The 14,498-nt window shown below is 41.3% G+C and overlaps 1 protein-coding gene across 2 annotated transcripts in view; it reads right to left on the reverse strand.

Moving 5' to 3' along the window:
• Positions 1–11,640: 11,640 nt before the first annotated feature.
• Positions 11,641–14,498, reverse strand: part of ELL2 (elongation factor for RNA polymerase II 2) — a 68,026-nt gene continuing 65,168 nt past the window's right edge. Inside the window, exons 11-12 of one of the 2 annotated variants that reach the window (XM_028096116.2) lie at positions 11,962–12,006; positions 11,641–11,870 (exon numbers count right to left, since the gene is read on the reverse strand). In XM_028096116.2, the coding sequence (XP_027951917.1) occupies positions 11,754–11,870; positions 11,962–12,006 (162 nt within the window). In that variant the 3' untranslated portion in view covers positions 11,641–11,753. Of the gene's footprint in view, positions 11,871–11,961; positions 12,007–14,498 lie in introns of those variants that run through there. The other variant, XR_003607867.2, reaches the window with a different exon arrangement.

A 14,498-nucleotide genomic window follows, 5' to 3' on the forward strand; every position in this document is an offset into this window, starting at 1 on the left:
AAAAATGGTCTGGTGAAACTGATTGGCTTAGGAGTGTCCTTTAAGATTCTGTTATGTTGGAGGGCATCCCACCTCCCGGGAGAAAACAGGAGGAAGGGATGGTTACAGTCGTGGATGGGAGCCTGGGAAGGATGCCCATGATGTGGAATGGCCTGAACTCAAGGGTGGTGTTCCAGAATGAGGCATTTTCATAGTAGATTTAGGTGTTTACCTGGCTGAAGAAGCCAAGGCACTGAGGAATACCTGGCTCAGAGCAAGATAGGGATAAAAATTTACCTTCTGTAAGTAGGTGTTTACTTCAATACTCTTAGAGGAGAAACTAAATTTCAAGGAGGCATAACATGAGTTGGCTGGGAGGAGACCTTGCTGGGTCCCCTCAGTAACTAGGTAGATCTTGGGAATCAGCACCAAGTCCTAGAGGGCAAGCTCCTGAGGTACACTGGCAGGAAGTGGGGTATAGTAGAGTGACAAGATTGGTATTCTTGTCCTAGTGCTGATACCATGTGACCCCTCTAGGCCTATTTTTTTCTTGGTGGGATATCCCCTCTCATGCTAAAAAGGGTTTAAAGGGAGGATTGAGAATGTGTGCCCCCCCCCCAAAAAATTGCATGAAAGAGGCACAAAGCATTGTATGCTATAAAGTGGTCTCTCAGAAAATACCCACCTTGCTTCCCAACTTCTGCTCATTTTGATTCCCAGAAGTTCTTCTTTTCAGCTTCTCTGACCTTTTGGCATGTTTCTCCACCCCTCTTGTTGGGGTTTCCTCCCTGCCCACCATTACCTCCTTAGAGTCACACCACACAGATGGTCTGCCTCGTTGCTGGCAGCAGAGAGAGAAGGCTGGCAATGTTAATCGTCCAGGTGTTACTTTTTCTGAGAGAAACTGCCTCGGGCTGATAGGGCTCTACCCCTGTGGCCAAGACTTCTTGCTGTAACTCCAGAAACCTCCGCCAGTGCAGGGCACTTGCCAGCGTGGCTCTCTGTGCACTTGTTCTGCGCTAGCCTCCAGCTTCAGGGGAGAAGGTGGGCTGGCTAATTTCTGGGCAAGGCCGATCACTTTCCTCCCCAGCTCAAACTTTGCCCTGTGAAGGCTCTCGGACCTGTCTGAGATCAACTGGCCCCTAAACTGATAACACTCTATTTTGGAAACTTTGCTCAGAACTATTAGCAACGTGAGAAGGCCACCAGATAAGAACCCCAAGTTCCAGAATGCCTGTGATAAGGCGATAACCTCAAGTGCCTAGACTTCAGTGGGGAATCTCGTCTGGGCTTCATATCGGCAGAAATGCTTAGTTAGGGCAAAGCAGCCATTGAGAAAACAAGTTCGACAACAAAAAAACCAGACCCTAAATGCCTTTTGTTAAGGAGAAGCGATGGGGATAAACAGGCATTCAGTGAGTGCTAACAGCCTTCTTCTCAAGGCTTTCCCACATGCTCGCTCTTTCTGGTACAGTGTCCTTTCATCCAGCTCCTACTCATTCCCCAGATGCTGGCTTCCATGCCACTTCCCCTGCTCCATTCCCTAACTGCCCGATGTCCCCTTATTATTCATTCTCATAGCTGCCCTTTCATTTTGCAGCACTTACCACAATTGGAATCAAACAATTTGTGTCGTTTGCATGGGTCTGGTTCAGTGATAGATTCCCAGCACCTAGCACAGTACCTAGGTGCACATCAGTATTTGTTGGATTAATGCACCAGTGCTCAGGCTGAAAATCCCCAAACATATATCATGGGGTTTAACATAGGACTCTGACAGCTTTGGCTGACGTCACGAGGCAGTAGATTGCTGTTTAACCACAACTGTAAAGCAAGATGCTGAACCACACATGCAGAGCTTACAGAGGGGGTCAAAATACCCAGTTTTGCTCCCTTGGCTTCTGGCTCCTCTTACTGGCATAAAGTCTTTTAATTGAGAAGTCAGCTGATGTGGGAAATCAGAGGGTTTCTCCAGAGGGTTGGGAGTGTTTCCCCTTACCACAGGCTAATGATAGCAGCTTCACGAAGACCACTTAGATGTTGGCGTGGATGTGAAGTAAAGGCAATCTGGGGCATTGCTGGCAGGAGGGGAAGCTGGTGCAGGCACTGTGGAAAACTGCATGGACGTTCTTTTGAAAATTAGAAATAGAGCTGCCATATGATCCAGCAATCCTACTTTTGGATATTTATCCAAAGAAATTAAGTTCTCAAAGAGATATCTGCACTCCTTTGTTCACTGCCACACTATTCACAATAGCTAAGATATGAAAACCTAAATGTCCATAGACGACAGATGAATGGGTACAGAAAATGTGCTGTGTACACACACATACACACAAGGGAATATTTCAGCCTTAAAATGAAGTCCTGCCATTTGCAAAAACATGAATAGATCTGGACAACATTATGTTAAACGAACTAAGCCAGACAGAGAAAGACAGATACTGTATTTTCCCACTTATATGTGTGATCTGAAAGAGTGAAACTCATAGAAGCACAGTAGAATGGTGATCATAGGGGCTAGGGGGAGGGGGAAATGAAGAGGTGTGATGGTCAAAGGGTACCGAGTGTCAGTTATGCAAGTTCTGGAGACTCACTACCCAGCACGGTGCCTGTCGTGTGTAGTACTACACTGTGTACCTGAAATCGCCTAAGAGATCTTATGTTAAATATTCTTACCACATACACAAAAATAATAATGTTAACAAAGGGTGTGAGTGGAAGCTTTGGGAGGTGGTTGGGTACGTTTGTAGCCTTGATGGTGGTGATGGTTTTATAGGTGTACCCTTCCTCCCAGCTCACTGAGTTGTATATATTAAATAGGTACAGCTTGTTACGTGCCAGTCACATTTTAATAAAGTGGTTTCAATAAACAAAACACCCCTGATCTGTGACTCCTCAAACTTGGGGGACACAGAGGACTGGTATTTGCTTGGAAAAATACACAAAACAAAACCACCCCTACAGTAGAGTAGAGGATGCATTCAGTGCTTATTTCTGTTCATGGCTGAGGTGGAAGGGTGGATGTGACCAGAAGGAACACGTGTAGTTGCTATGTTGGCACGGTCCTTTTTGGAGGGCTGGCCAAAGAAGAGATCCTGTCAACACCCTGAAAGGCTGGAGGAGCTCAGCGCGGCACCTTCTGAGGCACCCAGGATGGGTTTTGACAATGCCTGCAGGAAGCCAAGGCCAGATTCCAGGGTGCTGTCTAAGATCCCTGCAGCCCTAATCCCTCCTCTGCACCCTCTTCTCCATCAACCCACGGGTGGCTGAGTGGTGGGTCGATGGGGAGGGTGGCAAGATTCACTTGGCTTTCAGCAAGCCTAAGCTGGAAGAGGGGAGAGACTTTAATTTTAAATGAATTTCAGAGCTTTGGCTGTTACAGAAGGCTGGACTTACTAGTTATGAAATGAAACTTATGCTAAGAGTGACTTATCAAGAACAACTGTCCTGGAAGAATTGAGATCTGCCGAGGGCAAGGAAACAGCCACCAAAGTGTGTTTGCAGGGGCACCTGTGAGAATAAATGGGGTTCTTTATGATTGCCCGCCCAGTCCCTCTCATCGAATGCAACAGCCTGTGTTTAATCCTTGCCTAACTATGGTATCCTAATTCATCAGAGATGTTGGAAGGAAGATCCAGGGGATTAGGCAAATTGCTTGGGGTCAACAGGTCGGTGAACCTCAGAACTCGGACTCAAACGCAGGGTGTAGTTCTATTCTTTACTCTCTACCACATACCAAAGCATTTTCAATTTTACTTCCCAAACTTTCCATGTTTTGCTTACAGGTTTTCTTGGTTTTGAACTGGCCTTCTCATTGTAAGCCAAGTCATCTGTACCCAAAGACAGGAGAAATGATAGGATATGCATCTTAACAGAAGGGAGGAGTCATAATAGTTCATTCAGGCGAGAGCGGTGAGTTAGAAGGGAGGAGCAGGTGGGGTGGTGATAATTGGCTACCACAGCAATACAGACTTGTCAGCAGGGGCAGAGGGAGGAAGGAAGGATGAGGGAGGACAGGAGGTGGCTCTGCCAACAGTCCCCAGTGTCCCCTTATAGCCTGTTCTCAGCTGCAGAGCTCTGTGGCTCAGGTGGCCACAAGACCCCTGGAGACCCTCTTGGCACTGGTTTGACAAGGCTGACTTAAGTGAACTCTATCCTTGAGAGGAGAAGGAAAAGCTTACAGGTGTACGAGAGTCATTTCCACAGCAGGCTTTTCCCCAAAGCATCTTACCTGAATTGATCTGTGCCAGCCCACTCCAGTACCTGCATGGGCAAGAAACACTCAGGCTTACAGACCACAAGGCTCTTTTTAAAACTCTCCTATGAAGACAAAGTGGAAGAGAGAATTAATAGAATATTCAAAGTTAAGCTCAAGTTTGGGACAAGTGCATCAGTACTGTTATTGGTAGCCATGATGCTAAGAGAAGCTAATATCATACTTGGAAAGATTCACAGAGAAAAGTTATTTCACAAAGCAGCAAGGAGCAGAGCCTCAAAAATGTTCTGGATTGTGTTTACCATACAACGGGGCTCAATCACTGCTATGCAAAAATCTAAATGAACCCAATAGACTTCTTAGTCCTGGCTGGCTGCTTGTTTGTCGGGTATATTGTAACAGAACTCACCAAATCCAAATAAAAGATGGAAAAAAATAATTAGAAAATAAACTCTATATATATATATATATATATATATATATATATATATATATATATATATATATATATATATATATGGAAAACTTGCTGGGTACCATGCACCATCCTACCAGTATGTTACCATAATGCTCTGGGGAAGGTACTATCCCATTCATGGTTGGGAAGCTGAAGCTGCAGGGCTTTATGAACTTGCCTATGGTCTGTAGTTGGTGAGTGGCAGAGCAGGACTCTAAGCCAGGCTGTCTGGCTTGACTGCTTTGAACCACGTGTGTACGGTACTTCTTGTTTGGTGCTTTACGACTCCATCTTTGTATTGTTTGCCATCAGTGGCTGCTGGGCTGTTCTCAGCTCCTCTCTAGGGAGAGTCTGTAAGCTCTTAGGGTCTCATCCTGCTCTGTGTGGCTGTCATTTAAACATCTTCATTTCAGCGTCTATGGAATCCAGAAGAGTTGTTCTGGATGCTGTTGATGGGCTCTGCTAGTTCTGTCATTACAGGAATCCCACGGTCCTTCAATTGTCCTCAAAATGTCTATGCTTGGAAGATGACAGAAATGCCAGGCATAAAATAGGTGTCAACAAAAGCTCGTATCAAATTTAAAGAAATGTCAGGCTAATCTATCCTTAATGAAGATAGAAACATGATATACAACATTATCTCTAGACTGCTGTCCTCTACCCTGTCTTGGAGAAGTGGGAGAAAAGCTATAGAAAAAATACAGTAGGAAATGAACCCATCAGTTATGATAAATAAAAGTAACTTTAATCATTTAATTTTATATTACAAACCATTATAGACTATTGAGATGCTCACGTTCCAGAGGTGACTAGAGGTATGAATGCCAAATTGGAAAGAGACATCCCCTTTGAAGGTGTCCAGTTGGTTAATCATGGCAAAGGGACTCCCAAAGGCAAGTCAGTCTGCCATCAGAAAAAAAAAAAAAAAAACTAATTTCTAAATCATGACTTTGGAAAGATGAGGCAAGGCACATAAACCTAAATGACACAGCAGACTCTTGCAGTAATCCAAATCCTCTGGCCACATGAATTTTAAATAGGACATAGTATGAATAACCTCCCTCATTCATTCTTTGAATAAATTATTACTGAGCACCTTCTCTGTGCCAGATACTAGACTAGGAGCTGGGAACACCCTAGTCTCCACTCTCATGGAATTTAATACAACTAGTATTTAAGTTATAATTGTGATAAATGCCACAACGGAGAAGTAGAAGATGAAACAGAGTGTGTACCAGCGAGACCTGAGTTAGTTTGAGAGGTTAGGGACAGCTTCCTGGAGGAGGTGATGTTAAAGGGAAGATCTTGAGGGTGAGGAGGACTTAGCTAAGTGAGGAAGAGGTGGAGGATAGACCTGGTAGTACAGAAGAGACCTTGGGATAGGAGGAGCGGGGGTTATTGGAGAATCCAAAGGCGTCTGTGTGACTGGTGTGCAGAGAGTGGGTGCAGCAGGTGATGACACTGGCGAGGTAGACCATGCTGTCTATCTATGCCACAGTGGAATTCTGTAAGTCCTAGAAATCCATGAAATATAGAAAGGCAGGTGGTCATCCCTCTAGAAGTCCCAGCTTTAGAACTCAAGTGCGGGGGCTAGTCATGTGGGCTCATCTTTAGGAAGCACTCTCTTACATTTCACAACCCCAGAAATGGAATTCTTATCACCCATCTACAAATGCCCATATTGTACCAAGGATCTCATTACAGTGAGACAAACCAGCCTGGCTGGCCAGCTGAATTCAGCAGGCAGGAGTTGTAAATACACATCTCTACTGTCACACATCATAGCAGAATCATCTGACCCCAGCTTGAGAATTGAGCAATCATCAAATATCAGAGCTACTTCCTGCCACTGCCAGCCTCCTGTGCCAATCTCCGAAAGGTAAAACCAGTGGAGCAGGTCTGTGTAGGTCTCGGCATTCGATAAAACAAACCCCAAACACTCCACCTTGAAACCTCCAGCCTCTCTCTGCCCTTGCCCCGCCTGCAATCAGCCAAAAAGGACTTGTTCTCAGCAGGAAACTAATGCTCCAACAAACTCTCCCTATGGCAGTCAGCAGACAATCCATAATCTAGATAGCAGTTTTTCATGGAACTCGCCAGTGCTTTACAAACAATGATGAAGTCTCGTCCATGCCCCAGTAAGAAGGCATGTTTTCACTTTACAGCTGAGGAGAAGGGTGTGTTAAATGTCCGGTGGGGGAGGGCTGCGGACACAATGATAACATTAGGAACCTCATTCATTCATCCATGAGGCTCCTGGTAAACCTAACCAGAATCACTCCTGGCACTGATCAATCGTTCCAGGTTTTCTGTATCAGTGTTTAGTCTAGGACTTCTTCCTTTCCCTTTCTATCATTCCTTCAGAAAACTTGTAGAAACCAGAGGTTAAGGACCCAGCTAGGAGAACTATCCTTATGTCTAATTCAGATGGGACAGCCCCTAAGCTGGAGTCTGTTACTGAGACAGCCTTTTACTCTGAAGAGGAGACGCTGTGATTCCAGGACTGTACCCTGCCCAGCGCCTCTACCTGCACTGCCCCTGGTCTCCCTCAAAGAGCCCGCTTGTTACGACTGCACATATTCGAAAATAAAGGAAACATACTTTTTCTCAAGAAGTATTTTGGCCTCCCTTCACATTTACCCATCCTTTCTGACAAAATCAACTCGTTGAAAATAATCTACTAGGTATTACCCCACCCCTCACATTCTAGTCTACTTTGAATCAAGAGTTTGTCTAGCTTGTCTGGTGTTACTGGAATGGTCACTTCGTGAAGCTCACACTAAGGTGCCAGCATTATGAGGGGCGGTATGGAGAAGCGGTGAAGAACACAGACGCTGGGGTCAGGCTTCCCAGCTTCCACTGTTTACCAGCTGTGTCATGGACAAGTCTCTTAACTTCTCTAAGCCTCAGTTCACTCACCTATAAAATGGGGATAACAGGGCTGTGGTGAGGAGTAATGGGACAATGTATGCACAAAGTGTGTAAGCAACAGGAAACCCTTACATGGTAACTGTGATTATTGTTCTCCAAGTAGATGTTGCCTCTGGAGGGCATGCCATACAGTTAGAAAACAGGCAGGATCCTGGAGCAAATACCCGGCTCGTACTTCACCAAAAGAAGTATCTCTGTCCCAGGAGGCTCATTTACATTAGGGCATCAGAGAGCACTTTGTTGCGGGTTTTTAATTTATTTTTTTAGAGAAATTTAAAAGCCTTGAAATGAGACAAAGGAAAAACACTTAGCAGAATTGCAAAGTTAACATTTTTATTGAACTGAAATTGGTGTAGAACAAAAGGGACCACCACAGCTGCTGAGCTTAGTAACAACTGAAAAGTCCCTGTGACATTTTACCTTTGAGAGTCCTAACATGGTTTGGGTGGAACTGAGAAACAGTGTAGATATATATATATGTGTGTGTGTGTGTGTGTATATACATATATATATATATATTTTAACACTTCAAAATATTTTGAAATGAGCCTCACAGCTTTGTTTAGTTTCAGGTTACAAAGAACATTGATAACATCTTCTGTTACCTTCATTTAGTAGTATCAGTTTATATCCTTTCATAAAAGGTTCCTCAAAATGCTGGCTATAATTTTCCCTATCCGGTACACATAAGAAAAGGATTTAGGAACACTTAGGCAAGTAATAAACTGTATGAACTTCAAAAGTAGTAAGAGTGGATACCAAGCATACATGACTCAACATTCACACTGCCAGAAACACCATGAACTGGCTGAGGAGTTTCAGCCAAGTTCCAGAAGCAAAGAATGCACTAATGGAAGGGATAAGGCAACCAAGGAGAGTGTCGGAACTAATGGACCACTTGTGTCTAATCCTCATTTCAGCATCTTGCTTCCAACATGCAAGTATGCGTTTGTTTTACATAACAAGCTGAAATACTTTAAGGGAAAAGAAAACTATAAAGTTTAAAAGGTCAATCAGAGATGAAAGGAAATTAATACTGAATTTTTTACGATCAGTGTGCATAGAGCAATGATATAAACTGATCACACCAATTATTTTTCTGAAAGCAAGTACTGAACATCCATTGCTACTCAGGGTTGGAAGTTACCCTCTCTCAGATATTCCATGGGAAATAAATGACAAGATAGGAAACAGAATCCCTACTTAAAAAACAAAACCACATCTACTCAATGTTCCTTTTGCTTTGTATTAAGTCAGATGCTCATTCAATCTGGAGTTAATCTGCTGTTGGTAAAAATTTTCAAAAGTGCTTCACATTACTTTAGAAAAAATGTGATAAAAAATAACACAACTCATTCTCTCATCATGATAATGCTGTTTTATACTTACTTTGTCTCTCAAAACAACTAAATAAATTCTTCCACCAGAGTAACTGGTACTAAGTGGCCACTCATTCTGCAGCAGTTATTTGAGAGAATTTAAAAATCTTGCAGTAGGAGATAACAGGATGATTATAAGTATTTTAATAGGCTCATGCCCATCTTCAAAACAGATGCAGCCTCAGGTAATAGCAGATTCCGAGATTTATAACTCAAATTTGTAACTGACAGATAAACATTTTGCAAGGATGTGCCCAATGTATACAACAAACATCTAAATTAAGGCTTTTATAGGTAGGTGGTCAAGTCTATGAATGTGCAATGCTGGATTTTTATAACCTATTGCCAGCTTCCATTATTACCCAATTTGTAAACCAGAAGATGTGCTGATGTATGTGGGTGGGAGCTCCAAGGACTAAGAACCAACTGGAAGGCTTGCTCATAAACAAGTTCTGAAATAAGAGCTGGCAGTGAAACAGATGATCATGTAGAGGGGCAGGGTGATTTGTGCCTACTGACAGGGATGGGCTTAAAAAAAAAAAAAAAAAACCAATAGTTCAACTTCAGTTCAAGACTTTGAGATTTAGAGACCCAAAGGTTTAACGCCATATCTAAGCCAATGGTTCTCACACCTTCCCTTGCAAAAGTCACCTGGAGGCTACTTATGAAAGTGTGGATACCTGGGCCATATACCCAGAGATTCTAATTTGGGTTATGCAAGTGGCCCAAGCACCTTGCTTTTGAGAAACACTGCTCATAGCAAAGAGCAGCAGAAATCTTGGATTAAAAGGCCAAGTTGTCCAAGAAATGACACCAGTGAGGTCATTACCTACAGACAAATCTCTTAGGAGACTCCACCTTTATATGAGGAACAAAGTTATCCCCAATTAAGTTTCCTTTCCTATCTTTTTACAACTCAAAGTTTGAAATCAATGAACATTTAGTAATGATTGTACCAATTCTGAGGTAAAAGAAGAGCACCAGGGATCTGAATGCTAAAAGAAACCAATTCCTTAAGAAGTCCGTGCTACACAGAAATCTAATTTCTGTGGTGATGTTATAGAGTCATAGTGCACGGGGTCTTTTATCAATCTTTGTATGGTTTTACTTTTGTGTAGTCTTCTATATTATCTACTCTTTCCAGTTAATGTCTTAGAAGAACTGCAAAGAAGAAAGTTCGTCTATATGCTCTCTCAGGTTTTCTAGATACCAACATTTTCTGGTTTACACTGATACACAACAAAGTTGTTTATTTATTTATTTATTTTTTGGATGCTGGAGACAAACATCTTTATTAAAGATACTACCAAAATTTTGGCAAACATTTCAAAACAGATTTGTAAACATAATGCTTCCCTTTTCAACTGGCAGCACTTTGAAAAGACAATACGATAAGACAACACAACTTGAATCAACATTAGTTCAAAATCCTTATATTTTTGACCACATAACTTATGTTCCCACATGATAAAACAAATGATAGTTTAAATCAACGTCAACAGATAAACTCCATGAAATGAAAGTTTGTGCTGTTTGATGAATCACAGTATGTTATGGTTAAATATATCCGCTCTTTTTTTATATTCCTGGCTCCCAGGATGAAAAAAAATCTTTAAATATACATTTCATGTAGGTAATAGCTTCTTTGCATATCTCTCTTCAAAAAATACTTTATAGCAGTATATAAATAGGTTACCTACATGTTTAATTTTATAATTTTGCCCCAAAACTATAGATCTGTTTCATTTTCATAACATATTGATTTTGCCCAACATTAATAAAGCTGACAAACTGTTGAAATGGAAATGCTTTTGTCTTCCACAATAGAAGTAGCAATTTGACAGGAAAAAAAAAAAAAAACCCTACAGTAACACTCGTCAGTTGTTTAACCTGAGCGTTTGGCCTACTGAGAGTAGCAGCTTTTTTCCTCCATGCACGCTCACATCCACACCACCTCTGCACACATACAGGTCGAGCACACGCTTTCAGACGCTGGTAGGCCACAGTATGCTTCCCATTGCTCTAACCAAGTGGGAAGCAGTGTAGCTAATGATTAACCACACTAATGTACACAACTAGCAAACACCTTAAGGCAACCATTGCAATGGGGGGTTAATTTGCAGGGCGGATATACTGTCTAGATCAAGTCAGCCTGTATGTACATATGTGTGTGCATATATATATATATATATATATATACACATACACATATGCCTTTCTATTTCTTAACCCTCCAAAACAATGTTTAAATTTTTTTTGTATTTTGTGCAAATTTCTAAATATTCTACCATTTAAGGCAAAGAGTTTGCATTAAGAAAGGTCAGAAAATAGGCTTATGTTTATCCAAAAGCATTTCACCTTGCACATTACTGTTTTTTTTTTTAAACACACATAACTTTGAAGTGTGGACATTGGATCCCCAATATCTAAAAAAAAAAAAAAAAATCATTTCTAATGACAAACATAAGTTTTTAAGGAAAAAATTGATTTGAAGTATAGACACTGGATCCCCAATATCTAAAAAAAAAATTATTTCTACTGACAAACATAAGTCTTGGGGGTAGGGTGGGGCTGGGGAGAAGGGCCAGAAAAAAGCAGCTTCAAAAATGCAGGGAAGCAAAGTAAAATGGGGAAAAGAAAAAAAAAAAAGGTAAATAACTCAAGTTTACTCGTACTGAAACTTTCAACAAGCAAAGTTTCATTTTTTTTTAGAATCTTAGAGCAACTCATTTGGAATTTTAAATAAATAAGCTTAAGTTTATTCACATCTTCTGGTCCAAGCAGAGATTTAGTGCCATGACTCTGCTTGCTGTTGGTCAAATTCACCTATTAGTCTTTTGATGTGAGCCAGCTTGTTATGAAGATACTCGCATCTGTATTTTTCTTCATGATAATTGGGACTGGACTGCAGAGGAAAAAAACAGGGAGGAATTAGGTTGCAGAATTTGTAATACTTCCCAACTACAGGTCAGAAAACCCACAGTGATGATTCCTACCTGCTTGATCTTCTGATATTCCTGTAAGACTTCTTCGTGAACATTCTACAAAATTAAAAATTAAAATCAGAAGGGAACAACTTTTTTTTTTTTTTAAGATTTTATTTATTTGACAGAAAAAGACACAGCAAGAGAGGGAACACAAGCAGGGAGAGTGGGAGAGGGAGAGGGAGAAGCAGGCTTCCCGCTGAACAGGGAGCCCGATGTGGGGCTCGATCCCAGGACCCTGGGATCATGACCTGAGCCGAAGGCAAACGCTTAACCATCTGAGCCACCCAGGCGCCCCAGAAGGGAACAACTTTTTCTTTTTGGCAATATAAACAGCTAAGACCCCTTCAGTAAGGGTGTCGGAAATACTGATGATGGGAATGTAAATTGGTACAATCTTTAAAGAAGGCAATTTGGCAACTGCTATCAAAATAGCAAATGCAGAACTGACTCAGCACTCCTATACTTCTCTTTCAGATTTGCTTGTGCCTGAGTGAAATGCTGTGTGTACAAGGTTACTTGCTGTAGTATCGGTTGTAAAGCAAAACACAGTACACAAAATTTCAATGTCCGTTAATCCATAAAAAGGGATACTAAGAGGCCATTAAAAAGGGGGAAGTGCTTCATGCACTTATATAAAGTTCTCTAAGGTGCATTACATTGTTTAATGAAAAAAGTAAAGTACAGAATGATTTATACACTTTGATATTTGTTTAAAAGGGGAAACAGAATGATATTCTAAGAATTTCATTACTTCTAAGATGCACATTTCTTACCATTTTAAGGAGATCAGATAAATAATGTATCACAGTTTGGAACATAAGACCGTGGTGCATATTGTAATTGATGACATCTTAAATTCAATTACATATGGCACATACATGAATTTGCTTGTGTATATATACACAGACCTCTGAAAGAATACACTGGAAACCAGTACTACTGATTACCTCTAGGCTGGAGAAAATGGCTAATACTTCTGTAACCTTATGTACTATGGATTTAAGCTGTTTCCAAATGCTTACATTTATTCTGCACAACTCTATAATCACCTTATTTTATGGAGGGAGATTTTGAGGAAAGTTAGATAACTTGCCCAAGTCGCACAAATATTAAATGGTACAGCTGGGAATCAAACCCAGGCAGTCTTGCTCTGGAGCCTCCTCCTAACCACTAAGCAGTCTTTGGAGTTACATTTTAGTTTAAATATAATCATGGTACACTGGTAAATAACTAGGTCTAAAAAAATAAACCCCAAACCACCATATCAAGACCTCTTGCACCCTCAAACACTAATTCCTCTGGCAAAATCTGTAACTCTAGGCAGCCTGTTTAAAGATTAAGGCCCACTAATGAAAGACACATGAGTCTTCAAGGCACAGATGCTCTCAGGCTGTTTCCCCATTGTGGGAAACCCATTCATTCTCTTACATAGATTCCTGTCAGACCAACAGTAGTAGGCCAGAATGAAGGCACCATCTATGGTTGTGAAGTGTGACAAGTTCTGTGGCCGACACAAGGAGGGAAACATTCATTTATATTAATCCTTTTGCTTGTTAACTATGAGAACAACCAGTACATGGGTCTGGCTTCTACTGGTTTGTCAGCTGTGGTAGTACTACTACTTAAAGTCGGGAAGTGAAAATAGATTAGTATGTGTTAACAGATGTCAGTCTTTGGAAGAGCTGGAGATACCAAACTTTTCTTCACTTAAACCCCAAATCTTTGTGGCACTAAACCCTGTTTATATTTTACGTCTATATCTTCCCTATCTTGTGTCAGATTGAGTTTTTGTTTTGTTTTTTTAATGTACTTGAAATAGCAATTTTGGGGAACAGCACCAGAACTAGCAGCTATAGTCTGAGTTGGCAGTGCAATCAAATATTTCAGTGAATCCCAAATTCAACTTTTTTTCCTATTTAGTTGTGTTTGCTTTTTTCTTGATACTCTATTATGTTATCGTAAAGTTAAAGCATATATTACATATTTTATACATACTATGCTATATAAAATGTTATTTTTTTCTACTGACAGAAAAACAGTTCATTGTATTTACTTATGTTTGAGAACTATTTCAAATATTTAGTTTCCTAGCTAATTTTATTTTTTTTAAGATTTTATTTTTTATTTATTTATTCATGAGAGACAGAGAGAGAGAGAGAGAGAGAGAGAGAGGCAGAGGGAGAAGCAGGCTCCCAAGGAGCAGGGAGCCTGATGCGGCACTCGATCCCAGGACCCTGGGATCATGACCTGAGCCGAAGGCAGACACTTAACCATCTGAGCCACCCAGGCGCCCTATTTTTTATTTTTTTAAAGTTTTTTTTTTTTTTTTAATTTGACAGAGACACTGCGAGAGAGGGAACACAAGCAGGGGGAGTGGGAGAGGGAGAAGCAGGCTTCCTGCCGAGGAGGGAGCCCGATGTGGGGCTCAATCCCAGGACCCTGGGATCATGACCTGAGCTGAAGGCAGCCACTTAACCGACTGAGCCACCCAGGCGCCCCTCCTAGCTAATTTTAAATGAAGACCAAAAGCTGCAGAGAGGCTGGTT

Source organism: Eumetopias jubatus, unplaced genomic scaffold (assembly GCF_037043125.1).
Source record: "Eumetopias jubatus isolate StellerSeaLion01/CBP00866 unplaced genomic scaffold, mEumJub1_p1.0 scaffold_5, whole genome shotgun sequence".
Lineage (NCBI taxonomy): Eukaryota > Metazoa > Chordata > Mammalia > Carnivora > Otariidae > Eumetopias > Eumetopias jubatus.